General features: G+C 31.4%; 1 protein-coding gene and 1 non-coding gene across 2 annotated transcripts; both read left to right on the top strand.

The window, feature by feature from the left end:
- The first annotated feature begins 544 nt into the window (after positions 1–544).
- On the top strand, positions 545–5,285 carry LOC108455889 (ribonuclease 3-like protein 1). Its single transcript, XM_017754461.2, has 4 exons — positions 545–761; positions 830–1,046; positions 3,903–4,017; positions 4,829–5,285. The coding sequence occupies exons 1-4, from the start codon at positions 663–665 to the stop codon at positions 4,992–4,994; spliced, it is 597 nt and encodes a 198-aa protein (XP_017609950.1). The 5' UTR covers positions 545–662; the 3' UTR covers positions 4,995–5,285.
- Positions 5,286–23,584: 18,299 nt separating this feature from the next.
- LOC128281210 (small nucleolar RNA R71) lies at positions 23,585–23,691 on the top strand. The gene has a single exon (XR_008271423.1). It is a non-coding gene; the product is annotated as a small nucleolar RNA R71 (small nucleolar RNA).
- The last annotated feature ends 655 nt before the right edge of the window (positions 23,692–24,346 follow it).

Below are 24,346 nucleotides of genomic sequence, written 5' to 3'. Positions count from 1 at the left end.
TGAACCTGACTTGATTTGGACAAAAGCAAAATAAGTGGGCCTCAACATCAGCCCTATGAAAAATAAACCATTTTTAAAAATAAATCTGAAAATTTAAAAGAAAAAGATTTTATTTTAATAATTAAAAAACAAAATTTGAAAAGAAGTAATATTATTATCAAAATTAAATGTTATTCTCTTTTCTGTCAAAAACAAACACATGTAAGGTATACAAATATCCTCCCAATCAAATCAAATTAAAATGATTTAAAATTAACTTTAAATTAATTGAAAAGATAAATAAAATTATAACTTAATTCAATTTAAAACTCTTTAACATTATAGAAAGGAATTCAATCAGAAACTAATTACAATTTTAAATTCATTTTAATAAACTTATTAAAACTTTGATTATATTTATTATTTTTACAAAATATTTAAATTTATTTATAATTTTCTTTAAATTCATAAATAAAAAAATAATACGTTTTAAGACCTTCCAACTTACGTCCTTCTAATACATTGCCATTAATGCTTTCGTTTCAACGAAAGGGAAAATATAAATCTTAAAAATGTTAAAAAGGTAGAGTAAAGAAGTGAGACGTGGATTCGTGAACTCCATCAGGTGGAGAAATAAGCAGAGAGGTACCTGGACAACCCACCCACCCCCAACAAAAGAAAAAATGAAGAGCACGAAAACCAGCGTAAAACCCAAAAATTTCCAAATCAATCTCAAGAACCTTCCTCCTCTAGATCCTTCAATCGTCTCTCCCCTGTATCAGGTAATTCACCCAACAACTTAAGCTGTTCAATTGATCAATCCGTCTGATATTTGTCTTTGTTTTTCCAGGATAAGTATGAGAACCCCAGTTCCAGAAATCAACCTATTGTCGCGAATCCAAGCTCCGAATTCCATCGGAAAACTGATTCTGCTGACGGAAATTCAAGACCGGGTCTGGAGGTTGAGGAATGTTTTTGTTTAGCTTCAACAACCTTAAAACATCCGAACAACACCTTCAACAAGGAGATTCAGATTCGCCATCGCCATGCTAATTTGGTTGTTCCAGGTAAGTTTTCTGTCAACTCTGAAATCTCCACACACTTCTTTTTGTTTCTTTTATTCAGTTTTGGTTGATTGTACTAGGTTATATTTCGCACCCCTCTACTCAAAAAATAGATTGAAGAGTACTTCATTTTATTGTTAAAAAGGGCTAAAGCTAGAAATTTTTTGGTTAAATTATATATTATTATATATTTTTATTACAGTAAAAATATAATTTTATTATTTTAATAATTTAAAATTTTGTAATTTATAAAGGAATTTAAATTAAAATTTTCAACTCCTTGTCAAACCCCTCGCTTTGCCACTATAGATCAAAATGAGATTTATATGGAATGTCACATATAATTATTTTATTATTTTGATATTCATGTTAATTTTAACAATATTTTAATAAAAATACCAACTATATAATATATAAAATTAATTTATTATTATTTTTATATATAATTTGATTCTAAGGGTGCATTAGGCTGTGTGCTGATAATCCAGTTAGCTGATAGATTAATAAATTAAGGGCAATTAAGTAAATGCAGTTAAATCTAGTGAATAAAGAAAAATATGTCTTTTGTGCGTTCCTTCTTGTTTAGTAGTATCCTTTTCTCCTTTCACCTACACGTGTATGTCCGTCCATACATTTGTATTTATAATTAAACTTTTTTAGGTAGGGTGACATATTTATTTATTTTAATTACTTTACCATTAATTCCTTTTTTATCGACTCTTACTCTTTCAGATTTAGTTGAAATTATTTTTTTTTATGAAAAAACCCATTATGTTTTAGCTATAAAATTTTTGTGTTAATAAAATTTATCCATGTCATCTATGAAGAATAAAAATAAATTTTAATAATTCAGTATATTTTTTAATAAAAGAATCAAAATAAATCCAGTTTTAGATGCTGTTGCGTTGTGAGATCATTAGATTTTGGGTTCTCCTAGATTAGATTTACTCATCCTTTCTAATCGATGCCTTAATCTTCCAATTACACGTCTTTATACTTTAGTCACTTCGATCTTAGATTTTGTTTTGGTTCTGAATTATTTCGATTTTAGATATTCACATTTTGAGCTTGTAAAGTTTTTGTTTGAATGTAGATAGATTTTCGAGTTTAAATTAGTGTTGTTGAAATTAAATTGGATCGATCGGTTGGTTAATATATTGATTCAAATAAAGGGATTGAACTAGTTGACTTGTAAATTGCTTTGAATTGGTTGAATTAAACAATTTATTTAATTGAAATAAGATGAGTCGAATCGAGAATCAATGACTTGATTGGTTCGACCATCAGTCCGTTTTTAAAAATTAAAAACTATGGTTGATAGATTTTTGAGTTCAAATTAGTGTTATTGGAATCAAATTGGACCAACCTGTTGGTTAGTATATCAATTCAGACAAAAGGATAGGATTGAACTAGTTAAAGAAATTAAATCATTAGTGATCCAGTCCGTTTTTAAATGAAATTGGAACTCTATTATGTTTTTCGAGGAAGGTGGATCTAATTGTCTGACTCATATGAGCTAAAATTATAATTTAAATGATAAAATATTTTTATTTAAAGTTAATACTAATGCAATTTTTTTATTCAAATACTAATGTAATTTCTAGAAAAAAATATTAACTGATAAAATGAGATTTAAGTCTAGCTTGAATAAGTAGAACTATTTTTGGTCTAATCAATACTAGTCATACACACTTCTAGTAGGAAACCTCGAGATTTTATAATTAATATATAAATAATTGTAATTAAATAAATGTTTTTCTTTCCATGTTCATCTCAGTGTTACTTTTCATTTTTTGGTATTCCAATTTTAAAATATATATTTTAATTCTTCATTTAATTTTTCGCTTTTTAATTTGTATTTTATATCAAATCACTTTAAAATAGATTTTTATTAACTTTGTTAGACATATACATAGATTGTTATGCAGATGACATATCAATATTTAATTAATTTTTAAAATTAAAAATATTAAAAATATTTTTATACTTTTTAAATGATTTTAGTTTATTTAAAAAATTAATTTTAAAAATTTAAAATTTTAATTAAATGTTGACATGTCATCTATGTGACAATCTACATGTCAATAAAGTTAAAAATCGTTAACTTTTTCATATATTTTAGGGTGATTTGATAAAAATATAAGTTTAAGGGTTATAAAAGATGAAAATTAAATGAAAGATTAAAATGACATTTTTGTAAAGTTGAAGGGCTAAATAAATTATTATGCCTCCTTTTGCTTTAGAAAACAATTACTTCTTTATTGCTAATTTTGTTACTTTTCATTAATTAAACAAAATTGTCTATTTTATACGATTTTAAATTACTCATAATTCTTTGACAAAAGAAAACTTTTCATAACTCCCACAGGGAGGGTATTACTTGCAACTTAAAATGTTGCAACAGGAGTAAAAATTAGTCGGCTCTTTTCTTTTTAGTGATAAAGGAGTATTTTACCATGAAATACTCCATTAAAACATGTATGGTTGGTTTATATAATTTATAATAAAAAATGCTCACTTTTATTAACCTGTTTTTCAATTTGATGATTATAATTATATAAAAGAAAGGTTTATTTTAAATTCTTTTCATTTTTGGTTTAAGTTTAAAGGTTTATTTAAGTATTATCCTCCCAAAATTTTAAAAGTTAAAAACAATCAAGATCCTTGTTAATTACTTTTAATATTACTCCATAAAGAAGATGAAGGTCTTCTAATGGAGTTATGTAACTTAATTCAATAAATCATGGTTGGAAGACCTGAAAGATTTTTCTTTTCCAGAAAAGTATGTGTGTTATATATATGTATATGAAATTTGCAAGTTGCTAGCTGGAATCTAATATGATGTTGTTATGGTGTTAGATGCTCCCAAGAAGGCATCAGCCAAATCAAAGTTGCATGATATATGCGCTGCAAACAATTGGAAACATCCTTCGTATGAATGTTGCAAGGAGGAAGGCCCTTCCCACATGAAATTGTAAGTAACTTCAGCTGTTCTTTCATGACAATAAAAGTAACATGAAGGCTCTTGGATTAGAAATTAGATTGTAATTTGCTCCTACTTAAGATATGGGCAAATTAATCCATTTCATACATCAAAGAGCAAATGGGTTATTTTGTTAAAAAAATCATCTATTTGTACCGTTAAAAATTGGTCCATGTACGTTAGCATGAGATACACGTAGCATGACATGTGTAACTCATTTGTTATTCTGCTCGTCACGTCAATTTTTAACAGTACAAATGGATGAAATCTTTAACAAAAAAGATCAAATTGCTCATTTTTTAGTGGAGGGGTAAAATGTAATCTTACCCTTACATAATTCCTGAAATTCATAAATCTGAATCATTGAAAAAAAATGATGGCCAGGTCATTCTTTTCGTCTAAAGCTTTTGAGATAGTTGATCACTCAATTTAACGAATCGAATTGTTTTACCTTTTAATGTTTTGTTACCTAGTGCTTTATTGCCTGCTAGATTATGCATTGTTTATCTATTCCTTCTCCAACTTGCACTTTTCTTCTATGGTTGAGTGTATGTGCAAGAATTGTTCATCGAGGATATGTTGGAACTTAGATATAAAAGTTGAACTCTTTCCTTTAGTTTAAATATTGGAGATCATTGATCACTCAACTTAACCTCACTGTACATATGACCCGTTTGAGAGTGGTGGGAAGCTTCTTCCACTCCACCATATTAACTCGGATCATGTTTTGTTTTGTGATGTTTGGTATTTTGCATTCTCTCATGACAATGTATATGGTGAGTAATTCATGTGTGCTGAACAGATTCACATTCAAAGTTGTTGTTGAGATGCGAGAAGAAACATCGACGACAATTTTGGAGTGCTTTAGTGAACCCCGGCCAAAAAAGAAAATGGCGGCCGATCATGCAGCTGAGGGTGCGTTGTGGTATTTGAGACATGTTGGGTGTTTGCTTTCAAAACCCTCTTGATTCATTGAAACTACAAAGCACACACATCATTTGGTCCTTGCGTTGTGTCTCTTACATATAAGGTAATTTATAGATGGGAAATTTTCAACTTACACTCCTAATTCATGTTGATGATTGATGATATACATGGTGTTATTTCTTCACTTCTAGTGAGGATTTCACTTTGAGTGGTTGATTAGAATGCCTTTGTCACGTTTTGAAAATTTGGATGAATTATGTACATGATATTTGTGTTGGTGTATCTCAAGTAAATGAATAAAATTTTGATAAAATCTGTTCTTTTTGACATAATGTCTAGAACTGTCTATAGTCCCTCCTTAGGAGGATAATGCGTTTCAACGCGTTCAAACCCACGTCCTCCTGTATTGTCAACAATGCCTATGCCAATTGAGTTAAGATTCAATCGACATAAATTAATAAAGTTGAAACTAGTTAATTGGCCAGATAAATATAATAGTAAAATAGTGCTTGCATAATTTATTATTATTATTATCACTTATTTTGAGGCACTTATTAATAATGTCATAAATCAATCCGCTTGTTATAGTTGGTAGTTTTTGAATTTATATTTATTGTTATCCTTATAGTTATCTTATAAATAATAAAAATGTGGAATATAAATGGAATAGTTATCTTCTTAGTGCAGCATACTTAAAAGACTCCAAAATAAAAGAGAGTTTTGATTATGGTAATCAGGCAGTAAGCTTTGGAAGAATCCTAAATGAAGCATGAGACATGAAATTGAAAATAAACTTGGGAGATAATACAAAAAATTGAAGATAATTTAATGGAAAAAGGCTTGAAGATAAAAAGTTCAAGTTTGAAATTAAATGTATTTTATCTCACTTTGCATTGAAGATAGTTAGAACTTGATTGAGAGATTTCACAAACTGTATCTAAATGATGTAATTCTTTGAAAGCAGTCTACTTAAAAAGAGAACTTATATGTTCATAGTAAGAAATTTTTATTTAGTGTCTTTTATTATTTATTCTCTTTTAAGTGATTAGTCAACCACAAAAGAGATTTTTTGAGTGTATTTTATTATTTATTTACCTTTGAGTTATTAGTCAACAATTTTTAGTAAGAGAGATTGTTTGGGCGAGAGTTCATAATAAATGTGCTAGGGTGACGCTGCAATTATTCAAGGATTAGGATAGACAATGTTTGAATCATTACTTGCACAGTGTGTTTAATAGTGGCTTTCTTTTTTGGGTAAGGCACTTGCAAAAACAGGTGGTGAACCAAGTTGTATTATCAATCTGCTTGCGTTCATTCCAGTGCTTTTTGCTTCATTCTTATTGTTGTGCTAAAGCTTGTGGCCACATCGTGTGTCACAACTCATACCACAGCCTAGTTAGTATAGGCAATCCTATACTGATGATAACAAAGTGTGCCTATATAAAATTGTCATACATGGACAAATTTTGACTATTAGTAAACAGCGGTATATGATAAATTATTTACAGTGAATAAAAATAAAACTATTGATTAGAAAAACTATAATTAGAAAACTTGTTATTGTTTTATATGCATTCAATGTAAATATCAAAGATGCATTCAAAGGGTATTTTTGAGAAATTAGAGATTTACATTGATTGTATTTTTACAAGTCATTTTACTATTAAATAAAAGAAGGCTTGCTATTGTTTTATATGAGTATGAACGAATAATTATTGTATTTAGTGATTATTTTACTGCAAAGTTGTTTTTGTTGTTCAGTTTATAACAAAGCTTTCAAAGGGGAAAATTTTAGTGTGACAGTAATCTAGATTGAAGTAAAAAAAAATGAAATTGCAACACTTTTTTATTTATAGTGAATTACTAATTGGGTAAAACTTTATAAACATAGGAAGTATTTGAATTACATAATCAAACTTTTGTGTTGAGGTCTTATTTTATTAATGTTAGTTAGTTTGGTTCACTTATTTGGAATTGAACAAAAATCTGAAAGTCAAATTCAATGAATTTTCATATGCAAATATTTTAAGTAATAATAATAAAATATTAAATGTGGAGAAATTTTAAGATATCTAACTTTTCAAAATTTTATACTATAATTTGCCATTTTTTAACCATTTGCTAATGTAAAAATGTAAAATGTTTATGTTGTTAATTGTAAATTGTGTTTTACTCCAGTTTCAACCCTTCACTTTAATGGTGTTTCCTTCCGATTTGATCTTTTATTGCAATTTGCAATGCCATAGTGATCAATCCTTTTCTTTTGGAATCTTCATTTCATAAGCTGCCATCATTTCACTAGATTGAGCAGAATGATCTATGGTCTAATTTCGCCGTGATTTTTGTTATGCCCACAACACTCAAGGTATTTCAACTTACACAACGTGGGTGTGTCGAAATCGATGCCCTCCTACTTTGGTCTCTTCTTCCGCACCTCTATTCTCTTCTTGTTGTTAATTAACTGTGGGATTTCATCGGAGCGTTTTTTTTTTATAGAATACACCCATTGAGCACAATTTATTTAAAAATTAAAAGCCACGATCCAGTGAATGACATCTGACTAATCTTATGCAAAAGTGTGATTAACATCCTCTTGTAAGAGCCATTGGGCAAACCTTTATGTTGCACCATTGGTTAATCTATGAGCATGTTTAAAAATAATCAAATCAAAATTCAAGCAAAGTCCATAAGCCTCCTCAATGATTCGACCGTCATAAGTTTACTAATCCAAAATAAAAAATTCAATAGAATTTTTTTTTTTTGTAAAAGTTATGGAAAAATGATAAATAAATAAAACTATTTATCACTCATCGTAGAATATTTTCAATTGGTTCAATTTTATTTTATTATCCTATAAAACTTTCCATTTACATTTAAATTTTATTTAAAATAAGATGAAATGTTTAAAAATTAAAGATAAAATGTAGAATAAAAATTTTATAATTTAAAATTTATATTTATCAAACAATCTAATTATATGATACGAGTCTCAAGTCCCAATTTCAGACCCATGCATGTGAGCTTACACTATCTCAAGGCCCAACCAAGTTGTCAATTTTTAAGCTGAAAAGAGTAGTCAACTTGCGACATATTTGTATGGGATCCAAACATTTATGGATTAAGATATTTTTATAGCATTCGAAGATCTATTTCTTAACTTCAAAGCGCTCTTTGAATTACTCGATTTCAAGTTTGGGAACTCAAGTTATGATCATTTTAGTGAAGGCTGCGCGGGCAGAATTTCCGGATAGGATTATGACAGGAATTACGAGTTTCAGGCTTTTAATTCAAGTTTAAATCATATTGGGTTCAAGTTTTAGGCTTAACTTTTATTATATACATGTATTTATCAGATCTTATTATTTTATTATGAATTTTTTATAATATTTCATAAATAGAGTTTTAGTATACTTAAGAGTTTTATTTAGATTTATTTAGCTAGCCTATATAAAGGCCTTTGCATTGTACACTGAAGATAAAATTAATTATTATTCAACTTCTATAACAGCCCGTTTTTAGTGAAATCAGAACAGTGGTTTCAGAACCACAAATTCGAGGTCAGGAGAAAATCTATTTTAATATTATTTTATGGTCTAAGTATGATAGAAATATCGTATGAAAATTTTGTTAAGAAATTTTACTGTTTACATGTCTAATTTGATAAAAAGGACCAAATTGTATAAAGTGTAAAAGTTGAATTCTAATAGCTAAAAGTATTAAATATCTATAGAATTTTAAATTGGAGGTCCTTATATGACAAGTAGACCATTTAGAGTAGTTAGTGGATAAGAATGATTATTCATCATTGGCAATTGAAGAAAATATTAAGGTTAATTTTGGAAAGTAAATGATAAAATGATGATAAATAAATTAAATAATTATTCTTATCATCTATTCTCATCATCTTTCACCAAAAATATGGAAACCCTAGCCATGGAAGCTTGAGTTCTAGCAAACTTATTTGGCTTAATTAGGTATGTATTTTAGTATTGTTTTTAATGACTTATGTTTCTGGGATCGTAATAGCTTAATCTAGCTATCTCGGGGATTAATTTACAAAATCGTTAAAGTAATAGGGTTTGTAACACCCTGAAAATTTCTACAGTAAGATATTATCCTTAATATAGTAAAATAAGGAAATAAAGTGACAAGAATAGGAAAAAAATTGAGTTATGTCACTGGGAAGTATATTATGATATACTAATTTAAGAAAGGACTAAATTGTAAAAGTGAGAAAAGTTTTGTGACCCAAGAGTAAATACTCAAAATTTGAGGGATTAAAAAGTAAATATGAAAAGTTGAAGGACTAATAGTGCAAATATTTTAAGGGTGGAATGATCTAGAAACCAAGGAAAATTGATGTATTAGGACCAAATTGAATAGGTGAATTATGAGGGACTAAATTGTAATTTTACCAAATTAGGTGATGACTCAAGAATGGAATTTTAAAAGATAACTAAAGGCAAAATGGTCAATTGGAAGAGAGAGAACTCTAGAGACAATGATGATGTTGGAGATATTTTAGATAAATTAAATAAATAAATATTAGTTTATTAATACTTTAAATTGATTTTTAAATGATATTTTATTATTTTATTATTATTTTATTTAGTATATATAAAGAAAGAAAGATGAAGAATCATCATCTTTTCTTTCCCATGCAAACCAACGTGAGAGAGAGGAAGAAGAAAAAAAGTTTTCTTTCTTTACAATTTGGTCCTTCCACCAAAAATTCACAATTTTCACCTAGTAATCAAAAGAATTTTCATAGCTACTAAGAGAGAAAAATGTTAAGGAGACCATGAGGAGTTAGAATATCAAGTTGGATTCAAGAAATAGAAGCTGGAGGAGAGAGAAAATCAAGTTAAAGATTAGTATCAATAGAACAAGATAAGTACATCAAGATTTCAATATGTTTTTAAGTTTGTTATTATTGACAAAGCATGGAAATAATGTAATAGTAAAGTTTTCTTACATAAGGTCCTATATTCTTGATATGTTAGTGAAGAGAAAATAAGAGAAAGTAATGAGAAATGCTGTAGAAAAAGAAAATAAGGGTGTTATAACATGGTAATTAATATCTTGCACTAAAATAGTTTTGGACAGCAGCAGTAGTCTAACTTTGAAAAATCATAAAAAATTGTAGAAATCTAATTATAGGATGAAAAAAATATGAAATTAAATATAATTAAGTCTAGTTTCTTATAGGAGAAATGATGTAAGCAATGGAATTGTAAATCATGAGATATGATGAATTTTGTGAGACAAGGTCAGAATGATTTCGGGTTCCCCTATTCTGAATTTTTAAAATCATAAAAAATTGGATAAAAATAATTATGGGCTTAAGATTATATATTTAGAATCCTGAATGAGTCTATTTTCAATAGAAACAAACAGAAATATCATTCGAATTCTGTATGAGGAGATAATTAATTTTTAGTGAAGAAGGGTCACAACTATCAGACAGCAGAATAAGGGTGACTTTAAAGAATAAAATGTACTTATTGGCTAAACCAAAAATTCTGAAAATTTTATGGAAAGAATATATATGAGTCTAGTTTCAAGGAAAATTAGTGGATATTAATTTGGAGTTCTATATCTCCAGATATAAATAATTTAGTGATTATGACACAGATAGACAGCTTGAATATTCATAATAGTAAATAATAAAAATTATAGATAATGTTACTTACAAGTGTGTATATACATTAAGGATGTGGAATGGAGAGTAGGAGGAGGAAAAATATGTATGAATATTCATCTAGCATGGCTAATTTGCATATTTTAGGCTCAGGGACTAAATTGAATAAAAGTAAAACTTTATGGGCAATTTTGTAAAAATGTCAAAAATGACCAAATTGCATGAAATGGATTATTTTATTATTTAAATTATAAAATTGAATGAAATTATTAATTTAGTTCAAGATCGGGGGAAAACATGTTTTAGGGATTAAATTGAAAAGAGTTAAAATTATGGAAAATTCTGATATTTTATAGAATTCATGGACTGTTATCAATATGTATGAGAATAATAGCTGGAAATAAGGATTAAATTGCAAGAATTTTATTTTCCTGACCCTAAGGATGAAATCGTCATTAATTAAAAGTTTAGGGGCAAAATGGTAATTTTGCCTAGAGCATTAATTAAATACATTAGAATATGAAATGAATGAAAATGATGATAAAATTTATTTATAAAGATCCGAACGAATCAAATATGAGACTTGATCGTGGAAAAGAAAAGATATCGGATTAATGAAATTATAAACACAAACAAGCAATGAGGTAAGTTCATGTAACTTGAATTATATTCTTAAATGCTTGAAATGTATGTTATTGATGTGAATATGATTTGAAAGTTCATTGTATGAAAATTTATGAAACATTGATATATTTGATAAAAAGGGGAAGAAATCCCGATTGAATGAAAGGAAATTTCGATGGATCTCTGAAAAGGAATTGATGGTAAAAAGGATCTAGCCCGGACGGGTGATCCTATCCTGATATAGCCCTCCCGAAGAATATGTGGAAAATGGATTTAGCCCAGACGGGTAATCCGAATTAGGGTCTGAATTTAGCTTTGACTGGTAATTGGATCCAAGCTCATTAGAGTAATTGTCGTTCTGGATTTAGCTGACTGGTAATCCCGACAATACTCTATGAGTTTATATTACTGGGTTTTACCGACCGGTAATCCATTTGTAAGGATGAGGTTCGCTGGAGTGTGCTTTCTGAAATGAAATGTGTAAGACCATGGTTGAAAGATACCATGGCAACAAGATATAAAATGTGTAAGACCATGATTGAAAGATACCATGGCAACATGATATAAAATGTGTAAGACCATGGTTGAAAGATACCATGGCAATAGGATATAAAATGTGTAAGACCATGGTTGAAAGATACCATGGCAACATGACGGGAATGAAGAAGACCATGGTTGAAAGATACCATGGCAACCTGACAGAAAATAAGTAAGACCATAGTTGAAAGACACTATGGCATCATGTCAAAGATAAATAAGACCGTGGATGGGAGACGCGATGACATCTATTGAACAATTGATATTCAGGTAATATGTATCAGATGACGAATGGTTATATAAAATGGTTGTGCGAAATGTTTACAAGAACTGGTCATATGGAAATGTATGTACAAAATAGTTGTATAAAATAATTATGAAGATAGATAAACGAAATAAGAATAAGTACATGGAATATAATTTATGTTAAGTTTGATATAAACTTTACGGAACAAATATACATAAAATAAATGGAAATGATGGAGCATGAAATATTGATATAATGAAATGATTGATATATACTTATGAAGAAAGCGGTAAGAGAATGATATGTTTCATGACATGTACATATATGATTATCTTTGATATGTTGATACAAGGAAATTATATAAGTAAAGACAATTATTAAACTCAAGCGTGACATGCGAGGAAATAAGTATATCAATGTTGAATTTATATGAAAAATGTGCAAGTATACTAACATTGATGTTGTTTGACGCTTAGACAAGTGTCAAGCTATTGATTGAATGGTAATATGTTTAATTATAAGAAGCATTGAAATGGTAAGTACTTAGATGAAAATATTTAAGATTTTGCGAAATTTTTTATGATCTTGATTTAATTCCGGTTGGTTTTTAATGTATGTTTGGGGCTTCAAGGGCCCAATAGAGAGACGTTATGATTATTTTCAAAATATGAATAATAAATGATTCAGAATTATCTGAAAATGTTCAATAAACTCCGGCAATGCCTCGTACCTATTCCGGCAATAGATACGGGTAGGGGGTGTTACAGGGTTTTTCCGTGAATGAGTATAGTTGAAGTTTTATGATAGAAAATAAAAGGTTGTTGTTAGATAAACAACTTTTGTAAAGAGAATTTTGATGAAATTGTCAATTAGGGACTAAATTGAAAAGATGAAAAATTTATGGAAAAATTCTATATTTTGTGAAATATATGGGTTGCAATTGATATGTATGAAAATCAGCTAGGCTTGAATAAAGATTATATTGTATGAATTTCATTTTTCGATCTTAGGGATTAAATTGTAATTAAATTATATGTATTACTTCACTTGTTATTTGACTCTGAATCAGACGATTTATTCATTTGACTTGATCAGTAGAAATCCCTAAGTTATATTATTATCTCTCTCGAGACGAATAATGTCTAACCCTAGGTTGATTAATTGAAATCTCTTTCTAATTAACACCTAGTGTTGCATTAACTCGATCTATGGATCCCTTTATTAGGTTTCACCTTAATCCGACAAAGTCTTATCACCCTATCTCTAGACGTGCAATCAACACCGCTTAATTATGACAAATTTACTCTTAGACAGGGTTTATTCCTCCTCTGAATAAGAGCATTAACTCGAATCAATATTCTGGAATATCAAAATAAGAATTAAGAACACATAATTAAGAACAAGTCAAATATTTATCATACAATTCAGATAATAATAACAAGATCCGTCTTAGGTTTCATTCCCCTTAGGTATTTAAGGGGTTTAGTTCATAATTATAGAAGAAAACATCTTAGAAGAATAATGAATACAAAACATAAAGAAAACCCAAAACCCCTGAATGGAAATTAAAGGGAGATATCCAGTATTGATGATGAATCTGGCTTCTGAGATGGACCAATCGGCTTCCCTTGAGTAATTCCTTGCCTCCTACTCTGCATCCCCATTCTAAGTGCCTCCTTCGGTGTTTAAATAGGCTTTAGAATTCCTAAGAGCCCTCAAAAGTGGCCTTTTTCGAATAGGGTTATACTTGGGCTCGGTAGGGACACATCCGAGTGACACGCCCGTGTGCGATTACTCCAGCCCGTGGTCAAGGCTGTTCAATAGGCACGGATGTGTAGTCTACCCATGTAAGTCATGCTTCGATCCTGCCAATGGGACACGACCGTGTGACACGCCCGTGTGAGGAAGTCCAGGCCGTGTTGGTTTCCCATATGGGTCTATTTTCTCCGTTTTCGGCCCGTTTCTCTCTCTTTTTACTCTCCTATGCTCACCTAAGTATAAAACATGAAATTAAAGAATTAGAAGCATTGAATTCACCAAATCTAAGGAGAAACCATCCATAAATGTGCTAAGCATGGGATAAAAACATGTATAAATTATGGTTTATCAAATACCCCCACACTTAAGCCTTTGCTTGTCCTCAAGCAAAATCTTCAACTCACAATCAAAATAAATTCTTCTTAATTTATAATCCCTATCAATAATATCTTAAAATAATCCATAAGTATTCTTACATTGAAAATTCCACTAAAAGTACATCAAAGTTTCAAACATTCCAAGTTGAGTATTTTATCACGAAAACATAGGTGTCTCCCCTTATCTATAAGTGATAACCTTTGATCAAAATATCACGGAGTTTAACATCCTCACTAAAGATTCACTCAAATCACTCAAGGTGTTTAAGGACATTAATTAAAGCACTCATTAGTCAATCTGAAAAGCTATTGCCATAGGCTTGCTTGAAAATCAAATCTCCATCACTATAAATTGAGCTGATACATCAATCAAAAAGGCCTTTTAGAGGGTTGTAATGTGTCTTTGGTTAGGGGGTGTGGTCACAAGCTAAAAGAAAATGTTAGAATCAAGATTGAATTAAAAAATTACCTAGCAAGAAAAATAACCAATCATCAGTTAAATACAAGTGAGCTTCTTATCAGAATATGGAATTAACATTTAAGCTCAGAAATGACGAATTACTACTAATATGTGTTGAAGTATAAATATATATATATTTTAAGAACAAGTCAAATACATAGAAGAGAAAAACATAGCTAAGCAATTAGTTCAAATCAAATCTCGACAAAAATAGTGATCAAATTAGGGGATTTCAACAATAATAGGTTATGGGTTAATATTGAGGGTAAATCAATTAATGGTTTGTTAGGCTCAAAGGGGTTCACTAAGGGTTAATTATGAAGGTAGGCTTTTGTGGAGTGAGTGGGTTAAACCTAAGTGCCTTTATCATCTTGACATATCAAATCAAATGGTGTGGTTTTGACATGCATAATCAAGCAAGTTCTAGAATAACAAATTAATACTGACGCACTTATAATAAAAGTGAGCATGAAAGAAATAAAATATGCTCTAAAGGCTCAAGATCTCACAAAAATTATGGCATTTTGATGTTTAAACTTGTGAATTTCAACTCACGATAATACCTAAACTTAGGGAAACAACCTAAAAGTTTATAATTCTTCAAAAATCAACTTATCATGCTTGATTCCCTAATGTCTTAAAGTTTAAACAATCAACGCATAAATGCCTATGTTTTAATTCAAGACATATCAATAAAAATCATAAATTAATTAAAATTCATTCTAATAGTGATATGAGTGATTCACGTGAGAATAAGACAAAATTCAGAGATTTCTAATGATGATATGAAAGAGCCCCCACACTTAAGATGTACATTGCCCTCAATGTACAAAGATATATATATTGAAAAATATAGATAAATAATCATAAGATAGGGAGAGAAGTGAAACTTCCTGAATGATGAATGAACTCCTTGATTTGGAGTTATGGAGAATAATCGGCTAAGGCAAATGATGAGAGTGGAGGAGGAAGCTCCGGTGGTGGTAGAGGTTCATTAGACCATAAGTCCTGTGCCAAAAGAATATTATATCTGGTGGTCGCTATGGTCGTAGTCGAGCAGGATATGGCAGTCGTGGAGAACCTTTGCCAGTGGAGTTTTTAGTTCCTATGCGATGATGAGCTTTGGAGCTCTTTATAACTGTGATAGAATCAGGAACTTTTTAGGAAGTATAAGGAAGCATAATTACTCGTAATGAAATAGTCGAAACTATAAATTATTCAATAAAAATTATAAAAACTTAAGATAAAATAGTATTAAAAGGAAATAAAAAGTAATTTCAAAATATAAAGATGAAAATAAAATAAATAATAGGTGTTTATAGAGAAATTGGGGCACACGGTCGTGGGGCACGCCCGTGTGCCTTCATTTCAGCCAATGCGTTTCGTGGTTTTTAAAATTGAGCGCATAGGTGTACACGGTCATGTTACACGGCTGTGTCAATCTTCGTTCACTTCTCTCACGCCCGTATATGCAGGCACACGCCCGTGTTATTTTGACAGGTTCGACCAGGATCAGTGGGCACGGTCGTGTCGCTCGCCCGTGTTAATTTGGTAGGATTGCCTACGACCATGGCGCACGGCCGTGGCAACTTTATCAGATCCAGTGTTAGGGAAACGTTTTTGTTCTGTTTTCATAAGGCCTTATCGTACGGCCGTGTTGCATCCCGTGGTATGTACACGGCCATGGCACGCCCGTATGCCTGGCCGTGTGGTTCTGAAAATCCTGTGTTCAGTGACTCAATTAGTGAATTAAATGTTAAAGACTAAAATTTAAAGAACTTAACACCGTTAGTGCTGGGGTGTCTCCCGAGAAGTGCTTGTTTATAGTCTAAGCTCAACTCTACCTTGTGGGTATATTTAGGTAACTTCATGGAGCCGTAGCTCCTCTTTATCGTCTTTGAAATTCTCACTGTTATACATTTTGAGACGATGTCCATTTACCTTAAAAGTGCCTTGTGATGGATGACTTACCTCTACTGTGCCATATGGAAACACAGTTTCAACTACGAAAGGACCTGACCATCGTGATTTAAGCTTTTCGGGAAACAATTTGAGCCTTGAGTTATGTAACAGGACAAGATCTCCAACTTCAAATTGCCTTCGTTGCTTCAAACGAGCTTCATGGCGGCACTTCTTCATTTCCTTATATAGGCTCAAATTTTCATATGAATTGGCTCGCCACTTATCTAACTCGTTCAACTGCATCAACCTGTTCTCACCTACAAGTTTGGGGTCAAGGTTTATAAATTTTATAGCCCAGAATGCCTTGTGTTCCAACGCAAACGGTAGGTGACAAATTTTCCCATAAACAAGTCTGTAAGGTGATGTTCCTATGGGAGTCTTAAAAGCAGTTCTAGAAGCCCATAAAGCATCATCTACTTTCATCGTCCAATCCTTCCTGTTTAATTCTACTGTCTTTTCTAGGATACATTTAAGCTCTCAGTTCGCTACTTCGACTTGGCTACTAGTTTGAGGGTGATAAGGGGTAGCTATTCTGTGATGAGCTCCGTATTTCTTGAGGGTCTTGTCAAATTGGCATTACAAAAATGAGTACCCCTATCACTGATAATTGATCTAGGTGTACCAAATCGAGAGAAAAGTTTCTTAAGGAATCGTACTACTACTTTAGCATCATTGTAGGTAAAGTTTGGGCTTCAACCCATTTGGACATATAATCAACAGATACTAAGATGTATTTATTCCCGAATGAACTAGGGAATGGAACCATGAAGTCAATACCCCAAACATCAAATATTTCACATGAGAGCATATATGTCTGAGGCATTTCATCACGTTTGGATATATTACCTATCATTTGACATTTGTCACAAGAAGTAACATACCTGTTGGCGTCTTTGAATAGAGTGGGCCAATAGAAACTTGATTCGAGGACTTTATGTACGGTCTTATTTCCACCATTATGTCCTCCAGTCGGTCCTGAGTGGCAATGTTCCAAGATTTTCAATGCTTCTGTCCTTGTAATGCATCTCCTAATGATTTGATCTACACATTTACGGAAAAGAAAAGGGTCTTCCCAGAAGTAGTTTTTCACATTAGTGAAGAATCACTTCTTTTGCTGATGTATCAACCCTTTTGGGATAATGTTAGTGGCTAAAAAGTTTGCAATATCTGCAAACCAAGGTACCTCAGAATCAGATATAGCAAAAAATTATTCTTCAGGGAATGAATCATTTATTTCAATGTCATCTAGTTCTTTGGTACTTGAGTTTTCAAGCCTGGAGAGATGGTCAGCCGCAAGATTTTCAGCTCCTTTCTTATCTTTAATCTCCAAGTCAAATTCCTACAATAATAAGATCCATCGAATGAGTCAAGGTTTTGCATCAATTTTAGTCAAAAAGTGGCGAAGATCGGAATGGTCAGTATAAACGACAACTTTAGACAATATTAAATATGACCTAAATTTATCGAATGCAAAAACCACAGCTAGCAGCTTTTTCTCCGTGGTGGTGTAGTTTTCTTGCGCGGATGTCAAAGTCCTGCTAGCATAATAGATAGGTTGGAAATGTTTATCTCTTCGCTGTCCCAAAACTGCACCTATTGCAAAATCACTCGCATCACATATTAGTTCAAAAGGTGAATTCCAATCAGGTGCAATTATAATTGGAGCTTTAGTCAGTTTATCCTTTAAAGTATTAAATGCTTCTAAACACTCCTGATCGAAATTAAAAGGCACATCTTTTTCTAGTAATTTAGTCAAATGCTTAGCTATTTTAGAAAAGTCTTTAATAAATCTTCTATAAAACCCAGCATGTCCTAAGAAGCTTCTAATAGCCTTAACTAAATTAGGGGGAGGTAGTGTAACACCCTGAAAATTTCTACAGTAAGATATTATCCTTAATATAGTAAAATAAGGAAATAAAGTGACAAGAAGAGGAAAAATTGAGTTATGTCACTGGGAAGTATATTATGACATATTGATTTAAGAAAGGACTAATTTGTAAAAGTGAGAAAAGTTTTATGGCCCAAGAGTAAATACTCAAAATTTGAGGGATTAAAGTGTAAATATGAAAAGTTGAAGGACTAATAGTGAAAATATTTTAAGGGTGGAATGATCTAGAAACCAAGGAAAATTGATGAATTAGGACCAAATTGAATAGGTGAAGAATTATGAGGGACTAAATTGTAATTTTACCAAATTAAGTGATGACTCAAGAATGGAATTTTAAAAGATCACTAAGGGCAAAATGGTCAATTGAAAGAGAGAGAAATCTAGAGAAAATGATGATGTTGGAGATATTTTAGATAAATTAAATAAATAAATATTAGTTTATTAATACTTTAAATTAATTTTTAAATGATATATTATTATTTTTTTATTATTTTATTTAGTATATATAAGGAAAGAAAGATGAAGAATCATTATGTTTTCTTTCCCATGCAAACTAATGTGAGAGAGGAAGAAGAAAAGAAGTTTTCTTTTTTTACAATTTAGTCCTTCCACCAAAAATTCATTATTTTCACCTAAAAATTGAAAGAATTTCAATAGCCATCAAGAGAGAAAAGCAAGGAGATGATGGGGAGCAAGAATATCAAGTTGGATTCAAGAAATAAAAGCTGGAGGAGAGAGAAAAATCAAGTTAAAGATTGAAGTCAATAAGAAAAGGTAAGAACATCAAGATTTCAATATATTTTTAAGTTTAATATTGTTGAAAAAGCATGGAATTGATGTTGATTTAGAGTTTTCTTATATATGGTATTATGTTCTTGTCATGTTAGTGAAGAGAAAATAAGAGAAAGTAATGAAAAATAGTGTAGAGAAAGAAAATAAGGGTGTTATAAACATGGTAAATAATACCTTACACTAAAATAGTTTTGGACAGTAGCAATAGTCTAAATTTGAAAAATCACCAAAAATTGTGGGAATCTAATTAGAGGTTAAATAAAATATTAAATTAAAGCTTATTGAGTCTAGTTTCTTATAAAAGAAACGGTGTAAGAAATGAAATTGTAAATTGTGAGATATAGTAAACTTTGTGAGATAAGGTCAGAATGATTTTGAGTTCCTCTGTTCTGACTTTGGAAAATCATCAAAAATTGGAGAAAAATAATTAGGGCCTTAAATTTATATGATTAGAATTCTGAATGAGTCTATTTTCAAGAAAAATAAATAAGAACATCATTTGAATTCTGTACAATGAGATAATTAATTTTTAGTTAAGAAGGGTCGGAATTGTCAGACAGCAGAATAAGGGTGACCTTAAAGATTAAACTGTACTTATTGGCTAAACCAAAAATTCTGAAAATTTTATGGTAAGAAGATACATGACGCAAATGGACAGTTTTGAATATACATATAAGTAAATAGTGAAATTATTGATATTGTTATTTGTAGCATGTTATATAAATTAAGGATGTGGAACGGAGAGGAGGAGGAGGAAAATATGTATGAATACTCATATAGCATGACTAATTTGCATGTTTTAGGCTCAGGGACTAAATTGAATAAAAGTGAAAATTTATGAGTAATTTTGTAAAAATGTTAGAAATGACCAATTTGCATGAAATGGATTATTTTATTATTTAAAATAACAAAATTGAATGAAATTATTAATTTAGCTTAAGATCGGGAAAAACATGTTTTAAGGATTAAATTAAAAATTGTTGAAATTATGGAAAATTCTGATATTTTATAGAATTCATGGGTTGTTATCAATTTGTTTGAGAATAACGGCTGGAAATAAGGATTAAATTGAAAGAATTTTATTTTTTAGCCTAAGGAAGAAATCGTCATTAATTAAAAAGTTTAGGGGTAAAATGGTAATTTTGTTTAGAGCATCAATTGAATGTATTAGAACATGAAATAAATGAAGACGGCGATCAAATTTCTTTATAAAGATCCGGATGACTCGAATACGAGACTTGAACGTGGAAAAAAAAAGATATCGGATTAATGAAATTATAAACATGAACAAGTAACAAGGTAAGTTAGTGTAACTTGAATTGTATTTTTAAATGCATGAAATATCGATATAATGAATTACCTGATTTATGTTTATGAAGAAATGGCAAGAGAATGATATTTATCATGACATGTAAATAGGTGATTATCTTTGATACGTTGATACAAGGAAATTAATTAAATTGAGATGAGTAATAAATTCAAGTACAACATATCGGAAAAAAAAATAAGTACATTAAGGGACAATATGTTTGATTTTAATTGGTTCCAAATATGAACGTTAGATGAAATGAAATATCTGATAAATAAATCGGTAACTCCGGTAATGCTCTGTAACTCTATTCCGGTGACGGATTTGGGTTAGGGGTGCTACAGGTAGTTTTTCAATTGTTTCAATTTTAGATTTATCAACCTCAATCCCTCTACTAGAAATTTTATGTCCTAACACAATGCCTTCTTGAACCATAAAGTGACATTTTTCCCAGTTAAGCACAATGTTTGTTTCCTCACATCTTATTAACACTCGTTTTAAATTTTTGAGGCAAAGATGGAAAGAGTTACCAAAAACTGAGAAATCATCCATAAATACCTCCATGACGTCTTTTACGAGTTCGTCAAAAATGGCCATCATGCAGCGCTGAAAAGTAGCAGGAGCATTACATAATCCAAAAGGCATTCTACGATAAGCAAACGTACCGTATGGCATGTAAATGTCGTCTTTTCTTGATCTTCAGGAGCTATTGGGATTTGAAAATAGCCAGATAGTCCGTATAAAAAGCAGTAGTACATGTGTCCTGACAATCTTTCCAACATTTGGTCATTGAATGGAAGGGGAAAGTGGTCTTTTCTCGTGGAATCATTTAGCTTCCTATAATCAATGCACACTCTCCAACCTGTGACTGTCCTTGTTGGAATTAATTCATTCTTCTCATTGGCTACAATAGTCATGCCTCATTTCTTAGAAACAACCTGCACTGGACTCATCTAAGAACTGTCAATAGGATAAATAATTCCAGCATCTAGGAGTTTAATTACCTCAGCTTTAACAACTTCCTTCATGTTGGGGTTCAGTCGTCTTTGGTCTTGCACGCATGGTTTATATTCATCTTCCATTAAAATTTTGTTGGTGCAAAAAGAAGAGCTGATCCCTTTAATGTCAGAAATTTTCCAAGCTATGGCCCTTTTATGCTCTCTTAATACTTGGAGTAATTCCTCTTTCTTTTTGGGTTGCAAGTTGGATGCAATAATTACCGGTAATGTAGAATTATTTCCAAGGAATGCGTATTCCAAGTGATTCGGCAATTGTTTAAGTTCCAGTTTGGGAGGTTCGTCAATAAAGGGGTTTTGCTTAAGTTCATCTTTTACCTTAATTCCTTCATATTCTTCTAGTTTTGGGGAGGTTTCATTGGAGTTTAGTTCGGTTCCTATTTCAAAATCATCATCCACCCCCTCTCCTTGAGCGAGACATAGTTTCATCGTGTCCTTGTGTACGATTTTCTGAAAAGATTCTTGAGTAGCATGATCAATAGAGTCGATAAAATAACATGAGTCATCCTGTTCTCTAGAAAATCTCATGGCATCATAAATTTTAAAAATAATTTCTTCTTCACCTACTCTAAGTACCAATTTACCATCACCCGCATCAATTACAGCCCTAGCAGTAGCTAAAAATAGTCGACCTAAGATTAAAGGCACCTCAACATCTTCATCCATGTCAAGCACAACGAAATCAACAGGGAATATAACTTTATCTACTTTTACAAGTACGTCCTCTATAATTCCCATAGGATATTTAATAGATCTATAAGCTAATTGAATACTCATCCTAATGGGTTTAGCTTCCCCTAGACCAAGTTGTTTAAACACTTTATATGGCATCAAATTAATGTTGACGCCTAAATCAGCTAGTACTTTATCAACATTCAAACTACCAATTAAGTAGGGAATAGTAAAACTTCCTGGATCTTTCAGTTTGGTTGGCAGTTTATTTTGGAGTATGGCTGAGCACTCTTCATTAAGTTCCACTGTAGATAAGTCTTCAAACTTTCTTTTGTTTGTTAGAAGCACCTTTAAAAATTTTGCATATGTAGGCATCTGCGATATAGCTTTAACAGAAGGTAAGTTAATATGCAGCTGTTTCAAAAGTTCAAGAAATTTACCGAATTGTGCATCCATGCGATCTTTCTTCAACTTTGCTGGGTATGGGATTGGTGGTTTATATTCTTTTGGCATTAGATTGTCATTATTTTCAGGTCCTACCTCCTTTCTGTCAGCTTCTTGTGGTGGCTTCTTTTCAAATTCAGCTAATACTTTACCACTCCTTAGTGTAACTACTTTCACGTGCTCTTTCGGGTTGGGTTCAATGTTACTAGGTAGACTTCCTAGTGGTATTTCAGAAATTAGTTTGGCGAGCTATCCTATTTGAATTTCGAGCCCTTGAATCGACGCTTGTTGATTTTTAAGTGCTGTCTCAGTATTCTGAAAATGAGTTTCTGACAACGAGATGAATTTTGTTAGCATCTCCTCAAGGTTTGGCTTTTTCTCTTGTTGGTAGGATGGTTGTTGGAAGCCTGGAAGTGGTGGTGGTCGCTGATTTCCTTGGCCTCCCCATGAGAAATTTGGGTGGTTCCTCCAACCTGCATTGTAAGTATTATTATAAGGATTATTTTGAGATCGAGGATTATTACCCATGTAATTTAACTGCTCGTTCTCCATGTTGTGGCCATAGGGTGGGTAATCTGGATTGCTCGATCCACCTCCATTTGCTTTGCACTGTACTACTGGGTGAACCTGTGAAGAACTAAGAAAACTGTCAATTTTCTTATTCAAGAGTTCTACCTGATTAGAGAGCATGATGGCCGAATCGACGTTATAAACGCCGGCTGCTTTTGTTGGCTTTGTCCTTATGACTTGCCACTGATAATTATTCAGTGGCATCTCTTCTATAAATTCATAAGCATCTTCAGGTGTTTTATTATTGATAGTCCTACCGGCGGCTGCGTCAACCATATGTCGCGTCAAAGGATTCAAGCCATTATGAAACGTTTGAACTTGTAGCCAGAGTGGTAACCCATGGTGAGGGCATCTTCTCAAGATGTCCTTGTATCTCTCCCGGGCATCGTAGAGTGTTTCTAAATCCATCTGCACAAAAGAAGAGATATCATTACGTAATTTAGCTGTTTTAGCCGTCGAAGAATATTTTAATAAAAACTTTTCGGTCATTTGTTCCAAGTAGTGATTGACCCTCATGGTAACGAATTCAACCACTGTTTAGCTTTGTTTCTCAATGAAAAAGGGAATAACTGAAGGTGAATGGCATAAGAAAAAAGGCCATTAATTTTAAATGTATCACATAGTTCCAAAAGTTTGCCAAGTGAGCGTTGGGATCTTTGTCCTGCAAACCATCAAACTGAACAAATTACTTTATCATTTGAATTGTGTTAGGTTTCAGTTCAAAAGTATTTGCAGCTACAGTAGGTCTAACTATGCTCGATTCAGTTCCTATTAAAGAAGGTTTAGCATGATCATACATAGTGCGTGGAGTAGGATTCTGATTAGCAGTAATCGCAGGAGGTAGTGGATTTTCTTGGTTTTCAGACATCTCCTTGGTTGTGGTTAAAGTATCGTCCTCTTGCTCTTCCTCTGTGTATCATAAGCTTTGCCTTATTTCTCTTCGGTTTCTGCGAACTGTGTGATCGATTTCACTATCAAACAGTAATGGTCTCGACGGGTTTCTTCTAGTCATACACTATAAAAACTTGCCAGGAACGAATAAAAGAAAAATTAGAAAAGAAAATAAAAAATTAAACTACAAATAAAGTAGAATGGC

Source organism: Gossypium arboreum, chromosome 9, assembly GCF_025698485.1.
Source record: "Gossypium arboreum isolate Shixiya-1 chromosome 9, ASM2569848v2, whole genome shotgun sequence".
NCBI classification, from domain to species: Eukaryota; Viridiplantae; Streptophyta; class Magnoliopsida; order Malvales; family Malvaceae; genus Gossypium; species Gossypium arboreum.
This window is presented reverse-complemented; position numbering and strand designations above follow the sequence as displayed.